This window comes from Neolamprologus multifasciatus, chromosome 10, assembly GCF_963576455.1.
Source record: "Neolamprologus multifasciatus chromosome 10, fNeoMul1.2, whole genome shotgun sequence".
NCBI classification, from domain to species: domain Eukaryota; kingdom Metazoa; phylum Chordata; class Actinopteri; order Cichliformes; family Cichlidae; genus Neolamprologus; species Neolamprologus multifasciatus.
The window spans coordinates 33,646,136-33,663,836 of NC_140448.1; the positions used below are offsets into that span (position 1 = coordinate 33,646,136).

The window sequence follows — 17,701 nt, forward strand, 5'->3', positions numbered from 1 at the left end:
TAATTGAAATTCTCTAACTTTAAATTTAAAAAATTCCCATCTCTGTATGTAATTGCCAATTGTTACATTGTTGTAAATGTTTTGGAGGAGCTCTTTAACTATCTTAACATACCCATCATCAATTAACAGATCTGCATTGAATTTCCAGTAATATTTTTTAAATTGTGTTTTATTTTCAGGGTTAAGTTTAAGAGTAATAATACTGTGATCTGTCAGCGGGGCTGCTGAGATGGAAACATCTTTTGTTCTTTGTCTAGGTGAGTATTGAACGCAACAAGAAATCGGCCCACTCCCGCACCACCAAAGCAAGAACACAAACAGTCGTATCTTTTAAAGTGCTAAGCTGCCGTTTATTTGCTTCAGCAGTGCCAAAAATAACAAACAAACCTCCCTAATGGTCCCCACACTTTCCTACACAAATGACAACCAAACAAAAGACGATTCACTTCCCAAACTTTCTAAATGAAAAACAGGAGAAAACTCAATCAACAAAAATGGCTTCTCACTAGTGATGGGTCGTTCGCGAACGAAATGGCTCTTAGAGCCGGCTCTTTGAAGTGAACGATGCGAGCCGGCTCCTTATTGGGAGCTGTGAGGTTTTTTTTTTTTTCTTTCTCTCACCCTCTCTCTCGCCCTTTTTTCCGCTAAACTCCGCACGCGCGGCCTGTACTTTGCGCTGGGCAGAGGGGGGAGGGGCGTTAGTTACACTCACAGTAGCACAGGAACAGAGCCAGAGAGAAAGAGAGCGAGAGACAACAACGTCACATTAGAAAGGTATAGTAATCATCCACTATTTTCAGTTGCAGATGATAAAGGATTCAGAAATCATGCAGGTCCATATGACAGAGAATGTGCATCTTCTTTTTGTTTTAATATTTTAATTTATATTTAATTGTGTTGTGGTTTGCAGTGTTTTGTGTTGTTTCACGTTAAATTTATTTAAAAGGAAAAAGCTGAAAATTTAAATAGTTAAAAGTCTAAAATGTAAATTTGTATTATATGATTTAATTATTACATTTTATGTGGAGTGAATAAATAAAGTATATTTATGGTGGCCCTTAGAAAAAAAGCACGTACAAACTCCAAAACACGTAAAAACTCAGAAGCACGTACAAACTCAGAATCATGTACAAAAGACAACAGAAGTGCTCCAGGATGCTGGGCGCAGTGTTGAGCTTTTGTTACCTTGCGGCTACACAAGCCAGGAAGTATCAACAACCGGATTTGGTGTGTGGTAGTAACAGGTAAATTAATTTTTTTTAAAAAATATTTGAATAAATATGAGTGCTTGTCTATAAATACACAAACAATACAAATATGCTTTCAATTGTGTAATTTAAGTGATCTGGGTAGCTCTGTTTTGGAAGTTCAGTTAACGCTAGAAATGTGTTTTGGAGTTTGTATATGCTTTAGAGTTTGTACGTGCTTTGTCTCTAGGGGCCATATATAAACATATATAAATAAAACCACTTTTTTAACATTAGTAATTCCTTTTCTGCATAATTTTATATTATTGTTAATGATTAAATAATTAAAGCAACAAAACAACCTGAAGAGCCGGTTCGGAGCCGAAAGAGCCGGATCTCTAAAAAGAGCCGGAAATCCCATCACTACTTCTCACGCCTACAGGCTGCTGCAGTGAAGGATATATACAAGGGGAACAAAATACATGATTGCTACTTTACAAATCTATTACAGCTATTTACAAAATGGAGGCACTAACGCCAGACACACACACCCAGACACACGGTTATACTTGCAAATCACTGGGCACAGACACTATGAAATACGACTCAAAAACACAGGCTCTTTGTTGGATGGTGGAGGCTAGTAGCGAGGGGGCCAGGTGGCTGTCATCTGGTAGTTTAATACTGGAGGTGATCAACCAATTATCCAATCCGAGGACAGGAAGAGACTCCACCCAGCTACTCAGCAGGCACGCCCAGGTGTCCACCTCCTAAGAGAGAAAGGGGGGAAAACCCACAGCCATCCTCTGGTGGGAGGAGTCACACAAAACAAACACTGCCAACATTGGATCATAACAAAAGGGTCAAAAAAGGAGGACTAAAAGGTACCTTGCACCAGAGCTAAGTTGAGGACAACTGCTTAGTTCGCCATCTTGCCGCCCCCACGCTTCCAGCTTTATTTGTGAAGAGCACAGCAGCTTACAAAACACGTAGCTAGCTCGTACAGCTGCTTTCATAAGATGACCTTAAAATAACGGAGCTACGTGCTGTGATGCTAGCGTTAGCCACGTTAGCACGTTACCATCAAAAACGATTTAAATAAAATAATCAGAAAATATCAGTGACCACAAAGATGCTTTCAGCTTTTTGTGTTCATCAGTAACAACAAGAACAGAAATGTGTTGAACGTTATTAAATATCCCAGTTCTTTGATCTTTGGGCTGAAGGAAGAACAACACTCGGTGTTTGATGCTCAATCATCTCTTTAATCAGTACAAACACTTTGAGCATTACAAACGGCCGGGAGATGTGCACAGGAGGCTGTCCGGCAAGATCTCCAAGTGTCTGACCCTTTCTCACATTCTTATAGCTTCAGGCCTCCTCCAAACGAAGCATTCACATTCTCTCTCTCAGTGAGCCTACGTTACGATCTTGGCCTCCTGTGCAGTATGTTCTGTTCTTTCTAATCAGACAAATAAGGCCACGATTCTACACAAACAGCATTTCTTATTAATCAGCAGTATAATGCATCATAAAACAGTGTAATACCCCATTCCTGTTTTTTCTCAGAATAAACCATTTTTTTACTTGTACGTGGGGATTTTCACATCAAATCCACTGGAGCAGCTCCAGCAGCACATTGATACACAGACATCAACAAGCTTTGTCTCTCAAAAACTAGGTGCCTGCTGGTCCCTCTCTAGTCTAAACAACAGTGTTTCACTAACTTTCCACTAGAAGATGGTGCCCTGTTATCTACTTTCTCCCAGGCCGGCGTGGGCGAGAGTCTGCACCTGCTACCCCCCGAGGACACGTAGTCGAATGCCTTTGTTTTTCCACGTGTGTCCACTTAATACTGCACTATATGGTTCTGTGGTATTTTAGTTAATATAAAGCATAGAATTGAAGCACTTCAAATAATTTCATCTCAACACTGCAGGTCTCCAACCTTACAAACGGGACATTTGTGTAATACCTGACCCACTGAATGAACAACGGGCTGTGGGGTCAGTTTATGACCATTAATATGTAATTTTATGTATATTTAGGGCAAAGCAATTTCATACCTGAAACGGCTTCATACAGCATTTTTCTGGAGCTACTAATCTTATTTTTATAATATTCTGTACAGTTTCTCTTTTTATCCCTTATATATAGACACATTTCTCTTCTCCTCCTAGGTGAACATATGTGAGATTTTTCTCATCCCTTTATTTATTAATTATACTCTGATGGTGAGGAAATGCACCAGATTTCATTCTGATGTGCTCATGGTTACAGTTACATTTGGTTAACATGATGACAGAGTATGTGGAAATCTGGCACTGTTTACACTTCTTGATTAGAGAAGAGTTTATTTCCCACTTCCATCATAAAGAGGAAGGTTAAACTATCAGGCTTCACCTTCTGGAACAGCACCACCCAAAATCTTTAGTGTGTTCGGCCTCTGAACCAGGTGGAGCGTTGAGTGCTGTGAGTGGGAGTCAGCATCACTTCAGTTCAGCTTCAAGGTCTCGTGGAACTTGGTGAGGATTTTATCAAAACAGTCATCTCTGGTCACCTGCTCCACGACCTGACGGACTCCGCTCTCTAAAGCCCGATAGTACCTCCTCACCTCCTCCAGCTCACACTGCAGTCGTTTCTCTAACTGCTGTTTCTCCTCCTGAGCCTCCGTCAGCTTCTTCTCGTACTCTGACTTCACCTTGTCTTCTTCCTCCTTCAGCTTCTTCTCATAAAACTCTCTGAGCTCTGACTCTCTCTGTTTCAGCATCTCCTCCACCTGCAGGTAGGTGTAGTTGGAGTAAAACTCTCCTCCGTTGTTGGCCACCATCTTGTCCACCTTCTTTAGCAGATCCAGGACTTGACCACGGTCGTTGGCTCTGAGATTGTTGAAGACGTGGTATCTGTTTCCAGCCTTCATCAGGACCTCCTGCAGCTCAGGTCCCGACTCCTTCTTTATGAACTCATTAAAGTCTGCTTTGACTTTGTCTCCGTGGGTGAAGAGGATCATGGTGTACCTCCAGGCATCCTCTCCAAAGATCTCCTCCACCTTCTTCACGGCGTCTCGTTCCTCTGCTGAGAAGGGTCCCACCCTGATGACCAGCAGGATGGCGTGGGGCCCCGGGGCCGACATGTTGATGCATTTGGAGATCTCCCTCTTCACGGCGTCTTCAGACATCGTGGTGTCGAAGAGGCCGGGAGTGTCCACCACAGAGATGGTCCTCTGGAACAGCTTCTCCTGCTGCTTGGAGCACTCAGCCGTCACTGAGGAGGAAACAGATCAGTTAGTCTGAATTTACATGAAGCACGAACACAGACTTCACCTGAACATGAAGAAGGCTGTACAGAGATCACCTAACAGAGCTGGAATGTAAATATGGGTCTCATACTGGGCTCTGCTGGTCTTTAACCTGAACACTTCTGGACTGTAGTGACGTGAGAACACAGCCTGGTTCTTTAATCGTTATAGAGGCTTCAGTCTAAGGAGCTTGGAGAGAAAAGAGTCTGAGAAGCTTCTTCAGTTCAAATTCAAATTGTATTTGCCACACACATAATGATCCACAGTACAACATGTGGTGAAATGCTTATTGCTCTGCAATGTCAGACCATTAAATGACAGTAAAGAATTTAAAGATTTACAGATTATGACAAAATTTACAGATTTTAACTTAGAAATTTACAGTAAGAATAGGATGTGCAAATAACGACTTACAAAATAAATTATAAGAAGCGTGCAAATAAACAGAGCGTGTCCGGTGCAGCGATGTATGGGAGTCCAGTCCTACACCTGGTTCAGGGCCCGAATAGCCTGGGGGAAGAAGCTCCTCCTTATTTCCTCTGTTTTGACCTTAAGGGAGCGGAAGCGCTTCCCAGACCTCAACAGTGAGACATTGTTGGGATGGGAGAGGTCCATCATGATCTTCCTAGCTTTGGACTTGCACCGCTTGGTGTAGATGGACAGCAGGTCAGGGAGCTCTGATTGAATGATGCGTTCGGCCGAGCGCACCACTCTTTGCAGATCTCGTCTGTCCTGCTTGGTGCTGTTCCCAAACCAGGTGCAGATGTTTGCCGTCAGGACGCTCTCGATGGTGCAGGAGTAGAAGTTCTTGAGCACCTTCAGCAGCAGATAGAAGTCTTCTGAGGAAGAAGAGACGCTGACGGGCTTTCTTGACCAGGGTGTTGATGTGGCAGGACCACGACAGAGTGATGTGGACACCCAGGTATCGGAAACTGTCCACTCTCTCCACTGGCGCCACTGATGATGAGGGGTTTGTAATTCCTCGCCTGCTTTGTGGTGAAGTCCACGATCAGCTCCTTAGTCTTGCTGATGTTTAGGAGGAGGTTATTCTCCTGGCACCAGGTCTCCGGGTTCCTGATCTCCTCCAGGTAGGCCGTCTCGATGTTGTCGGAGATCAGGCCCACCACAACAGTGTCATCAGCAAACTTGACAATGGAGGTGGAGTCTGATGTGGCTACACAGTCATAAGTGTACAGTGAGTACAGCAGGGGGCTTAAAACACAGCCCTGAGGCTCCAGTGCTGAGTGAGATGGAGGGGGAGACTTGTTTTCCCACCCTCACTGATTGGGGTCTGTCTGTGAGGAAGTTGAGGATCCACTGACACAGTGATGAGCTGAGTCCTAGATCCGTCAACTTGGTGCTTAGAGGGAATTATTGTGTTGAATGCTGAACTGTAGTCCAGTCAAACTGAAGTGAGTCGATGGTGGCAGGAAGTGAAGACGTGATGTGATCTCTCATCAATCTTTCAAAACACTTCATCACTATTGGAGTCAGTGCTACTGGGCGGTAATCATTGTGGCAAGCATGCTGTTGTTTCTTCGGGACAGGGACAATGATGTACTTTCTGAAGCATGTGGGGACCACCGCTTGGGCAAGAGAAAGGTTGAAGATCTCCGTGAACACTAGCTGGTCAGCTGACCAGAACTGGTGGAGAGTCCCAGATTTAAACCTAGTGGGAGTTTCCCCCCACAGAGGGACAAAGGACCCCCTGATGATCCTCTAATCGCCTGAGCCAAGGTGTGAAACTGGGTGTGGGTCCCAATCAGCCAGAGTTTCAGGTGAGCTCATTGTGAAACCTGGCCCCACCTTATCATGTGATGTCCTGAGGTCAGATGTCCCAGGGTGTGAGTGGGCGTTAAGGCGTCTGGGGAGGGAACTCAAAACTGGATTATAGATGGCAGAGAGTTGGTGTCGTAAGCCCCGCCTCTGTTCAAAGATGGTCGCTCACAGTGGACATAGATGCTTCTTTCACTCCTCTTTCAAACCATCTGTCCTCTCTGTCCAACATGTGAACATTGGCATCCTCAAAGAGTGACCTTTGACCTTTAGATGCAGATGGACAGCTGAGTCTTGTCCTGTGGAGGTGGCTCTTCTGTGTTGTGCCATGTGCTTGTGAAGTGGCTGTTTGGTCTCTTTGTAGAGGTCTGGGCATTCCTCGCTGCTGTACAGCAAACACCACATTGTTAAGTCTGTTTTGATTTGATTCTGTTCATCTGGATGTTTTCAGTGGGAGAAACGTTTCATCATCATCAGGTGGCTTCTTCAGTCTCAGCTGACTGCAGGTTTCAACCTTATAAACACAATGATGGAAACCAGCACCACTGAAGGAACGATGTGCTGGGAGGTCAGTTTATGATCATTAATATGCAGATTCTCATGGCCACTGATCAACAACCACTGATCAACAACCACTGATCAACAACCACTGATCAACAACCACTGATCAATAACCATGAGTACCTTTCACAGAGAGTGAATGGCTGCAGTCACAGCATGTAAGATGGTGACAGATGGACCCTTAGGCCCCTCCTCCATTCAGAGATGGTCTTTCCCTTTTCACGTAAATGGCCTCCTTGACTCCGCCCTCAAACCAGCGTTCCTCCCTGTCCAGGATGTTACAGCCTCATCCACTGTGTGTGTGTGTGTGTGTGTGTGTGTGCGCGCGTCTACACATGTGTGTGATACCTGAGGAATGACTGGAAGCAGCTCTGAAGGCCTCTCTTCCCAGGATGGTGTTTCCACTGGAGCTCTTTCCTCCTCCAGTCTTCCCGACCAGAACCAACCTGAGTGACACTGAACACAGACACACACAGGTCAGATATATATATCTGATATCGTATATGCAGGACATTCCAGGCTGATCTACAAAGGACGATATCAGCTGATTTTTAAATGTCACATGACCAAACTTTGTTCTGACTGAGAGCTGACAGGAGGTGCTGTGAGGGAGCACAACCAGGGCTGTACGATATTCGTCTTGTAACCGGAAGGTTGAGGAGCAGCTTCGATATAACCAAGCCTGCAGAACCAGCTGAGACCAGCTCACACTCATGCTGAGCTTAATGCTTCACCATCCACCCGTCAGCTTTTCTTTGGTCTTAATTATGTTATCATGCGTTAGTCAGAGGTCATTCGTGTTTATGGTTCCTGTTTCTTCTGGAACATAAAATTGAAGAGACCATACCTGATGGAGGCTCTTCCTTACTACGTCTCCTCGTCCTCCCTCCTGCTGCTCCTGCGTGCACACACACACACACACACACACACACACACACAGTAATGTTATACATGAAAGTGAAAGTAACTGAAATTAAAAACTGCGTCACCCACAAAAAACCCGCTCAAACTGCGTTTTTCACCAAAAACTAAGCAGTAAACTGCACACCTACACGTACAGGTGTATATTAATGAAGTATAGTAATGAAGTATAGTAATGAAGTATGTTAATGAAGTATATTAATGAAGTATATTAATGAAGTATGTTAATGACGTATGTTAATGAAGTATAGTAATGAAGTATATTAATGAAGTATATTAATGAAGTATATTAATGAAGTATAGTAATGAAGTATATTAATGAAGTATATTAATGAAGTATATTAATGAAGTATAATAATGAAGTATAGTAATGAAGTATATTAATGAAGTATGTTAATGAAGTATATTAATGAAGTATATTAATGAAGTATATTAATGAAGTATAGTAATGAAGTATAGTAATGAAGTATATTAATGAAGTATGTTAATGAAGTATAGTAATGAAGTATAGTAATGAAGTATATTAATGAAGTATATTAATGAAGTATGTTAATGAAGTATAGTAATGAAGTATATTAATGAAGTATGTTAATGAAGTATATTAATGAAGTATATTAATGAAGTATGTTAATGAAGTATATTAATGAAGTATGTTAATGAAGTATATTAATGAAGTATATTAATGAAGTATGTTAATGAAGTATGTTAATGAAGTATAGTAATGAAGTATGTTAATGAAGTATGTTAATGAAGTATAGTAATGAAGTATAGTAATGAAGTATATTAATGAAGTATGTTAATGAAGTATATTAATGAAGTATAGTAATGAAGTATATTAATGAAGTATATTAATGAAGTATGTTAATGAATTATGTTAATGAAGTATAGTAATGAAGTATATTAATGAAGTATAGTAATGAAGTATATTAATGAAGTATGTTAATGAAGTATAGTAATGAAGTATATTAATGAAGTATGTTAATGAAGTATGTTAATGAAGTATATTAATGAAGTATGTTAATGAAGTATATTAATGAAGTATATTAATGAAGTATAGTAATGAAGTATGTTAATGAAGTATGTTAATGAAGTATATTAATGAAGTATATTAATGAAGTATAGTAATGAAGTATATTAATGAAGTATGTTAATGAAGTATATTAATGAAGTATAGTAATGAAGTATATTAATGAAGTATATTAATGAAGTATGTTAATGAAGTATATTAATGAAGTATATTAATGAAGTATAGTAATGAAGTATATTAATGAAGTATATTAATGAAGTATATTAATGAAGTATAGTAATGAAGTATATTAATGAAGTATATTAATGAAGTATGTTAATGAAGTATATTAATGAAGTATAATAATGAAGTATAGTAATGAAGTATATTAATGAAGTATATTAATGAAGTATGTTAATGAAGTATAGTAATGAAGTATATTAATGAAGTATATTAATGAAGTATATTAATGAAGTATAGTAATGAAGTATATTAATGAAGTATAGTAATGAAGTATAGTAATGAAGTATATTAATGAAGTATGTTAATGAAGTATAGTAATGAAGTATATTAATGAAGTATATTAATGAAGTATGTTAATGAAGTATAGTAATGAAGTATATTAATGAAGTATGTTAATGAAGTATATTAATGAAGTATATTAATGAAGTATGTTAATGAAGTATATTAATGAAGTATGTTAATGAAGTATAGTAATGAATTATATTAATGAAGTATATTAATGAAGTATGTTAATGAAGTATGTTAATGAAGTATAGTAATGAAGTATGTTAATGAAGTATGTTAATGAAGTATAGTAATGAAGTATAGTAATGAAGTATATTAATGAAGTATGTTAATGAAGTATATTAATGAAGTATGTTAATGAAGTATATTAATGAAGTATAGTAATGAAGTATATTAATGAAGTATATTAATGAAGTATATTAATGAAGTATAGTAATGAAGTATATTAATGAAGTATATTAATGAAGTATGTTAATGAAGTATATTAATGAAGTATAATAATGAAGTATAGTAATGAAGTATATTAATGAAGTATATTAATGAAGTATGTTAATGAATTATGTTAATGAAGTATAGTAATGAAGTATATTAATGAAGTATGTTAATGAAGTATATTAATGAAGTATGTTAATGAAGTATATTAATGAAGTATGTTAATGAAGTATAGTAATGAAGTATAGTAATGAAGTATATTAATGAAGTATGTTAATGAAGTATATTAATGAAGTGTGTTAATGAAGTATGTTAATGAAGTATAGTAATGAAGTATAGTAATGAAGTATATTAATGAAGTATGTTAATGAAGTATAGTAATGAAGTATGTTAATGAAGTATGTTAATGAAGTGTGTTAATGAAGTATGTTAATGAAGTATAGTAATGAAGTATAGTAATGAAGTATATTAATGAAGTATGTTAATGAAGTATAGTAATGAAGTATGTTAATGAAGTATGTTAATGAAGTATAGTAATGAAGTATAGTAATGAAGTATAGTAATGAAGTATAGTAATGAAGTATGTTAATGAAGTATGTTAATGAAGTATATTAATGAAGTATATTAATGAAGTATAGTAATGAAGTATATTAATGAAGTATGTTAATGAAGTATAGTAATGAAGTATAGTAATGAAGTATATTAATGAAGTATGTTAATGAAGTATATTAATGAAGTATGTTAATGAAGTATAGTAATGAAGTATATTAATGAAGTATGTTAATGAAGTATATTAATGAAGTATGTTAATGAAGTATAGTAATGAAGTATAGTAATGAAGTATGTTAATGAAGTATATTAATGAAGTATGTTAATGAAGTATAGTAATGAAGTATATTAATGAAGTATATTAATGAAGTATATTAATGAAGTATGTTAATGAAGTATAGTAATGAAGTATATTAATGAAGTATAGTAATGAAGTATATTAATGAAGTATAGTAATGAAGTATATTAATGAAGTATATTAATGAAGTATGTTAATGAAGTATGTTAATGAAGTATAGTAATGAAGTATATTAATGAAGTATAGTAATGAAGTATGTTAATGAAGTATGTTAATGAAGTATATTAATGAAGTATATTAATGAAGTATGTTAATGAAGTATGTTAATGAAGTATGTTAATGAAATATGTTAATGAAGTATGTTAATGAAGTATATTAATGAAGTATGTTAATGAAGTATGTTAATGAAGTATATTAATGAAGTATGTTAATGAAGTATAGTAATGAAGTATATTAATGAAGTGTCCTCTTTGTTCGGACAGTTTGATGACCTTGAGACGCGCAGACAGAGAACAATGATCGATCGGCTTTAATTACGATGATTTCCACACACACCCACCGGACTGTTCCTCTGAGGCCATCACACCTGCTCTCACAAATTCACCTGTTTATCAGTTATTTGTTCAAAACTTCGCTCAGTAAGAAGGTCCCACTGAGCCGCCCTTTTCCGGTCTCACCTTCAAAATAAAACGGTGGTGTCCGGACTGCGGGATGGTTCAGTTTCATTCTTGGGGAAAGATCCAGGCTTCATATTCTTGTCTGTTAGTGATGACTGAACCCAGGACAGCTGGAATAATTACCTGCTCAGGTACACCGTCGGACTAAACAGCTTTACATCACCTAGGTTCAGATCAGTAACTGTTAGGATGTTAGGACTGTTAGGCTTTTGAGTTTATGATATTATTTATAATTTCTAGTCTTTGGGTTTTTGTGAGTCATGTCTTATGGTTTGTCTCTGTGTAATCCTTGGTTGCTGTCTCCCCTGTCTGCTGTATCCCCGTGTCCAGTCTGTGTCTGCCCTGAGTCCGTGTCTTTTGTTCAGTCTGTGTTTTGTGTTTCCTGTTTTACTTTGAAGGTTTCTGTCTCTTCTCAGTGTGTTCAGTTTACGCTTCCTTGTCTCGTCAGTTCTGATTTGCCCCAGCTGTGTTTCCCTCCTGTTGTCCATTCCCTGATTGCTCCCGCTATGTATTTAAGCCCTGTGTTTCAGTTTGTCTGTGTCACGATCTACCGTTTATTTAGCTGGGTGTTTTCTCTCAGTCCTCTGGTGTAAGTCTATTTTGTTATTTTCAGTTATGTTACATTTGAGTTTAAAATTAAAACTGTTTTGAGTTACTTTCTGTCTCCGGAGTCTGCACTTTGGGTCCTTCTCCTGCCTGCACGCAGCCATCACATAACAGTAACACAACCTTAAAAGAGGGCGGAGTCATCTGCTGTGGTGGAAACTAAAGCTCAGGCGAATCACGATGTGTTAATATCAAAACTGGCCTTTGTTTAGAACTGGGGATAAAAAATAAACTGGTTCAGATATTTAAAGTGTTTTCTAGTGAAATACTAATGACTCCAGTGATTTTATTTTGAAGAGCACTCCTGTTTCCGGTGTCAGCAGTTCGCTCTTCAGTCACGAAGACGGAACCACAAAGAGGAGGAAACGGCCTGAAAAGTTCAGGTGAGTTTCCGGGTCTCTGCGCGTTTGTTTCTGCGTGTCGGTGTGAGCAGCTTCACCTGTACAGGTGAGTGCAGCGGGACCAGCAGGGCTCCGGTGTGACCGGCTGTGAGGGCCTCGGCAGACGAACCCACAGACAGAAGCTGCAGATGTTCGTTGGATCGTGTTCGTCTTCAGGTGTACACATCTGCGCATGCCCGAGTCTCCGTGAGGCCTCCACAGACACTCCCGTTCACAGTAAGTTGGGTGTGAGTGCGTGGGGCGCGTTATCAGAGATTTCAGTCATATGTGTTCACCTCAGTAAAGTTGGTGAAAGAACAGGAAGTAAACCCAAAAAAAGAGAAGAAACGTTTCATTCACGGGCTCTTCGTGGACGTAAACACTGTGGACTAACAGCTGAGGTTGGACGAACATGTCGACTATCGACTATAGGCCGACCTTTTCACCGATCGCTTTTACAAGAGCGATTTATATTTATTTGGCCATGAGCAAGTTTGGTGCTAGTGTTGGTTGACGCTAAGAGAAGCAGTCAACGGAAAATAATAGTGCTGTTTTAACAGCTCCCTCCCCAGAGTGCGCCCAGATGCAGCAGCATTCAAACTCAGAACAGAAAGAAAGGTCGGCAGCAGCCTGTGATCAGAAAAACACAAAAACATTTTATTTAAACAAAAAAGCACAATGTTGGGGAGGGAAACAGAGAGAAACTGGCTTCTTTTCCACTATAACTGTGTTTACTGACCGGTCCAGTGTTTCTGTCTGACACACTGGACCAAACAGCAAATACAAAACTAAACAAAAAGTTAAAAATCAAAATGAGTCTTCCAGTGAGCATTAAAAAATCTCACATGTCTTTTGTGCGATTCAGCGCATCTCAAATGAATAAATCAATCAATAAATGAATTATCCAGAAAGTAGCTATGTTACCCATGTGTTGCTCAGGTTGGTTGTTATAATCAGAGGTCACTAGGAGATAGTGGTGCAACGAATCAAAAATCTCACGGTTCGATCGGATCACGGTTTTAAGTCACGGATCGGATCAATGATTGGATCAATGTTCGGATCAATGATCGGATCAATGATCGGATCATGGTTTTAAGTCACGGATCGGATCAATGATTGGATCAATGATTGGATCAATGATCGGATCAATGATTGGATCAATGATCGGATCAATGATTGGATCAATGATCGGATCAATGATTGGATCAATGATTGGATCAATGTTCGGATCAATGATTGGATCAATGATCGGATCAATGTTCGGATCAGCAAAAAAAGAAAAAAGACAAAAATGTAACATTTACTTATTGAAGTATTTTCTGCCTGTTAAAGACATTCAGCTCTGGACTCATTCCACGCAGTTATAAAATGATGGTACACTATAGGGCAGTTCAGTCTTTGTATCCACCACTGCAGTTTTATTTACACAGCGCCAAATCACAACAACAGTCGCCTCAAGGCGCTTTATATTGTAAGGTCGACCCTACAGTGATACACACCGCTCGTTATATCGCACTCTGCTGTGATATAACGAGCGGTCACGTGGCTTTCCGTTGCCCTGCAGCTCCACCCATTTGTAGTAGTTTGGGCAACAGAAGATGTCTGGGACAGTTCAGCCATGACTTAAATCTTTTCCTGCTCGTACCTGCTTGGAACGATCTTGTAAGGGTGGGTTTTTATAATCGATTTATTGATTAAAATCGATTCTGGCTTGGATAACGTGAAATCGATTCATTAAAATCCTGAATCGATTTTTTAATATAAATTTATTTTGCCCGAAACGCCAGAATCTCAGGTGAAACCTCACAACATTTCAACAACCACCAAACAGCTGAAACAGTAAATGAGAGCAGGAACACGGTTCTGCACAAAGACGTAAACACACAGCGCGACCCGCCGATCAGGATCAGTGAGATGTGACTTTCTCACCCGACGGCACGGACACGGTTGCTTGCTTGTTACGCACAAGTCTACCGTTGGTTACAGGCTGTCGGCCGCTGTTTGTTTCCTTTTACATACTTCCAAAAAGAAAACCTAATTTCTGCCGTTCAATACTGAACAAATTTAAACTTTTTAAAATTATGCAAAATGCAAAACGCTCAGCCATGTCTCTAATAAAACCGAGGTGATGTTCATGTGTTGATTAATGGTTTTCTTTCGTTTTTGATGTACTGCAGAATATTTGTATAAAATCCCAGAACAGGAAAATCACCTTCATGTGTTTCTGTGTTTATCTTCAGCTGCTTTGACACAAAGGCCTCGCTGTGACGCTCACACCTTTGATAAAATCTGGAAAGTGTCAGCTTTGTTTCTATAGATACAAAAATATGTAAATGTGCTGATCTGGATTATAATATTTCTGACTGTCAAAATTTCCCAGATTCAAATCAAATCGATTCGGACCTTGTGAATCGGAAACAAATCGATTCTAGAAATCGGTGACGATACCCAGCCCTACGATCTTGCCACTAAAGTGGACGCGCAACAAGATATCATGGCGTGGCTCAAGCATGTTCATCATAGTTTAAACCGCTTGTTTTGCACACGGCCTCCCGTCTGCAGCTAAACAGCTTCTGTAATAGCTTCAGCCCGGTTGGATTGGGCAGCAAAGGGCTGCTTAAATGCTGCAAACTCCTCTGCTCCTCCACTTGGACCGCTAGCGCTGACCATAGCTATCGCTTGACAGACCCACCACGCCACCATACACGTACTTTTTTTCTTCTTTTCCGTTGCACCACTATTAGGAGATGTACCCGTCACGATCAGCATTGTTCTGCCCCGTGTTAGCCAGTCTGGATGGGTACCTGCTGTTAGCTCCTCAGCCAGTAGGTGTGGATCATGTCAGGTCATATTTCTGTTGTATGTTTGTACTTCAAACCTCTTTAATTATTATCTGTACTGTGGTAAAGCACAACAGGCAGACGTGTACAGAGTAATATGGTGATGTACTGTGAGTCACCACACCTGTGCTCTCTCCTGCAGGCCTCTGACGTTCAGCCATGGATGATCATCTCTCCATCGTCCTCCTGGGAAAAGTTGGAGTTGGTAAAAGTTCTTCAGGAAACACCATCCTAGGACGAGCAGCGTTTGAGTCCAAACTGTCCCTCGGACCAGTGACCAAACTCATCTGTGTGGAAACGGGAACTGTATTTGGGAAGCAGGTCTCAGTGATCGACACTCCAGAGATATTAGGATCAGAGCAGCAGGTCCAGACCTTCTGTCAGTGTGTCCTGCAGTCTGTCAGACCTGTTCTGTTCCTGCTGGTGATCAGAGTGGGTCGGTTCACCGAGGAGGACCACAGGGCCGTGGAAGCAGCGAGCAGAGCGGTCGGGCCTCACAGGCTGGAGAAATGTTACCTGCTGTTCACGGGTGGAGATGAACTCAACACATCAGTGGACGATTATGTTTTACAGAACAGAGCAAGTTCACTTCCAGATGTTGTAAAGAGGTTTTCACAGAGAACTTACCTGTTCAACAACGAAGATGGAGGACGGGAACAAGTGAGAGAGCTGCTGCTGAAGGCGGGACACCTCCCCCCAGGTAAGAGCTGACCTCCATGAGACAGATGCTGCTGTGAGTGTGGGCAAACAGCTGCTCACAGCTGGATTTGCACTCTGTCAGAGAGCTGATGGTGCCACAGCAGGCACGTCAAAGTGAATTTACACTGAGGGCCACATACAGCACCCTCGTTAAGTTCAACTACTCATTTAATCAACATGACATTACAAAGACACGCTGCTCCGGTGCTGGTGTGGGAGTCTGTATCAGAGAAGCTGTAAAATAATACAATCCTGTGAAGGTTGCTAGATGTTTGGCCTCCTTTACATTTTCCAAAGATGTCCAGTGGGTCCGCTGGAGTCTTTGATGGGCCAGTTGTGGGCCCCGGGCCTTATGTTGGACCTCCCTGTGCCGACCAAAGATCAGCTCAGTGCTGAGAGCAGCTGCAGCTCTTCATCACAGATGATGTCAGAGCTGCTGCTCCATCAGCAACAGCTCTGACATCATCTCCTGCTGAGGTCACGTGACCAGTGTCAGTTTGTTCTCAGGCTGTGAGCTGCAGACAAACTACAGGAAACACTTTCACTCATGACGCTCTGATCTTCTCCTACAGGTGGAGCAGAACTCAGGATGCTGCTGGTGGGGAGAACTGGAGCTGGGAAGAGTGCAGCAGGAAACACCATCTTAGGAAGAAGAGTCTTTAGATCTGCACTATCTTACTCCTCACTAACATCAGAGTGTCAGAAAGAAACATCTCTGTTTGCAGGTCAGGCCCTGACTGTGGTTGATACTCCAGGTCTGTTTGCAGGTCAGGCCCTGGGTGTGGTTGATACTCCTGGTCTGTTTGACTACTGTAGAAGTCTAAGGAAGGTGGTGAGAGAGATCGGTAAATGTGTCTCCTTGGCTGCTCCTGGTCCTCATGTGATCCTGATTGTGATCCAGGTTAGCAGATTCACTGAAGAAGAAGAAGAAACAGTGAGAATCATTCAGCACATGTTTGGAGAAGAAGTAGCAGGTTACACCATGGTCCTGTTCACCCGTGGAGACGACCTGGAGGCTGATGGAGTCACCATAGAGGAAATGATCACTGAGTATCCAGCTCTCCATGAGTTCATCCGTCAGTGTGGTGGAGGATATCATGTTTTTAACAACAGAAGCAGAGATCCTGCTCAGGTCAGAGAGCTGCTGGAAAAGATCAACACCATGGTTCAGAGAAACAGAGGAAGATACTACACCGACGAGATGTTCAGAGCGGCTGAGAGGAGACGACGTCAGAGAGATGATGATGAGAGAGAGAGGAGACAGGAGTCGTGTGTTCTTCACTGATCTTCATCATTAATTATTATTAATCATCGTCATGAAGACAAAGAAAATGTTCATTTAACCTGATTAAAAACTGACAGTCTGATTGTTGATCATGTGATTATTATTATTAAACAGCTGTTTGATCCTGTGATCAGTCTGATTGGTGATGTTATTGATCAGCTCCTGATTGGATCCTGTTTGTTTGATTATATATATCATTAGTGTTGATGTAAACTTCCTGTCAGCAGTTTAAACCATGTTTAGTTCAACTGTCACGTGACTGTGACGTCAGAGGGGACGAACTGACAGCGGTGAGCAGAGCGCCCCCTGTTGACCTGCACACAGTAATGCTGCACTAATGAATTAGACTAACTATTCACTTTAGCTAAAGTTATTAAGTTAGCTAAAGAGTTGGGATGCTGTGTAAGACATAAATAAAGCTCAAACACAAAGGTTTGGACACTGTTTTGCATGTTTCCCTGCTGTAGCTCTGAGAGGGTCCAAGATGACAACTTTGGGATTCTCCTAGAAACAGTCGATCATGTTTGTTTGTCAAAGCTGAATCCACACTGGTGATGGCAAATTAGCGTTTTTAGCTAGCAGCTACAATAAGTATAACAGTTACTGTACGGCTATCATTTGTTAACATGACGCTTGTTCTTATACATGTAATTATACA

At 40.3% G+C, this 17,701-nt stretch overlaps 2 protein-coding genes across 6 annotated transcripts; one reads left to right on the plus strand and one right to left on the minus strand.

The window, feature by feature from the left end:
• On the minus strand, nucleotides 1-11,398 carry LOC146510690 (GTPase IMAP family member 7-like). 2 transcript variants are annotated; one of them, XM_085175070.1, is made up of 4 exons: nucleotides 11,234-11,398; nucleotides 7,670-7,720; nucleotides 7,171-7,278; nucleotides 1-4,451 (listed from the first exon to the last, which is right to left on the minus strand). In XM_085175070.1, the coding sequence occupies exons 1-4, from the start codon at nucleotides 11,280-11,282 to the stop codon at nucleotides 3,682-3,684; spliced, it is 978 nt and encodes a 325-aa protein (XP_085031196.1). In that variant the 5' UTR covers nucleotides 11,283-11,398; the 3' UTR covers nucleotides 1-3,681. The 2 variants fall into 2 exon arrangements, with proteins under 2 accessions (XP_085031196.1, XP_085031197.1); XM_085175071.1 differs by lacking the exon at nucleotides 11,234-11,398 and adding an exon at nucleotides 11,116-11,227.
• A 592-nt stretch (nucleotides 11,399-11,990) lies between these two features.
• On the plus strand, nucleotides 11,991-17,676 carry LOC146510691 (GTPase IMAP family member 3-like). 4 transcript variants are annotated; one of them, XR_014876486.1, is made up of 4 exons: nucleotides 12,229-12,456; nucleotides 15,202-15,759; nucleotides 16,331-17,251; nucleotides 17,287-17,674. XR_014876486.1 is itself a non-coding variant. In XM_085175054.1 (4 exons), exons 2-4 carry the CDS (start codon nucleotides 15,219-15,221, stop codon nucleotides 17,041-17,043), a joined length of 1,212 nt encoding a protein of 403 aa, XP_085031180.1. In that variant the 5' UTR covers nucleotides 12,229-12,456; nucleotides 15,202-15,218; the 3' UTR covers nucleotides 17,044-17,673. The 4 variants fall into 4 exon arrangements, 3 of the variants coding, with proteins under 3 accessions (XP_085031179.1, XP_085031180.1, XP_085031178.1); XM_085175054.1 differs by having other exon boundaries at nucleotides 16,331-16,483; nucleotides 16,526-17,673; XM_085175053.1 differs by lacking the exon at nucleotides 12,229-12,456 and adding an exon at nucleotides 11,991-12,222 and having other exon boundaries at nucleotides 16,331-17,676.
• The last annotated feature ends 25 nt before the right edge of the window (nucleotides 17,677-17,701 follow it).

What these genes read in the sequence shown, in the direction of transcription:
- LOC146510690 (XM_085175070.1), bottom strand. Translation starts at nt 11,282, where the DNA reads ATGAAACTGAACCATCCCGCAGTCCGGACACCACCGTTTTATTTTGAA. An exon ending in ACCACCGTTTTATTTTGAAG is followed by an intron (nt 7,721 to 11,233) that starts GTGAGACCGGAA and finishes GTGTGCACGCAG; the next exon opens with GAGCAGCAGGAGGGAGGACG. An exon ending in TGCTTCCAGTCATTCCTCAG is followed by an intron (nt 4,452 to 7,170) that starts GTATCACACACA and finishes TTTCCTCCTCAG; the next exon opens with TGACGGCTGAGTGCTCCAAG.
- LOC146510691 (XM_085175053.1), top strand. Translation starts at nt 15,219, where the DNA reads ATGGATGATCATCTCTCCATCGTCCTCCTGGGAAAAGTTGGAGTTGGT. An exon ending in GGCGGGACACCTCCCCCCAG is followed by an intron (nt 15,760 to 16,330) that starts GTAAGAGCTGAC and finishes CTTCTCCTACAG; the next exon opens with GTGGAGCAGAACTCAGGATG.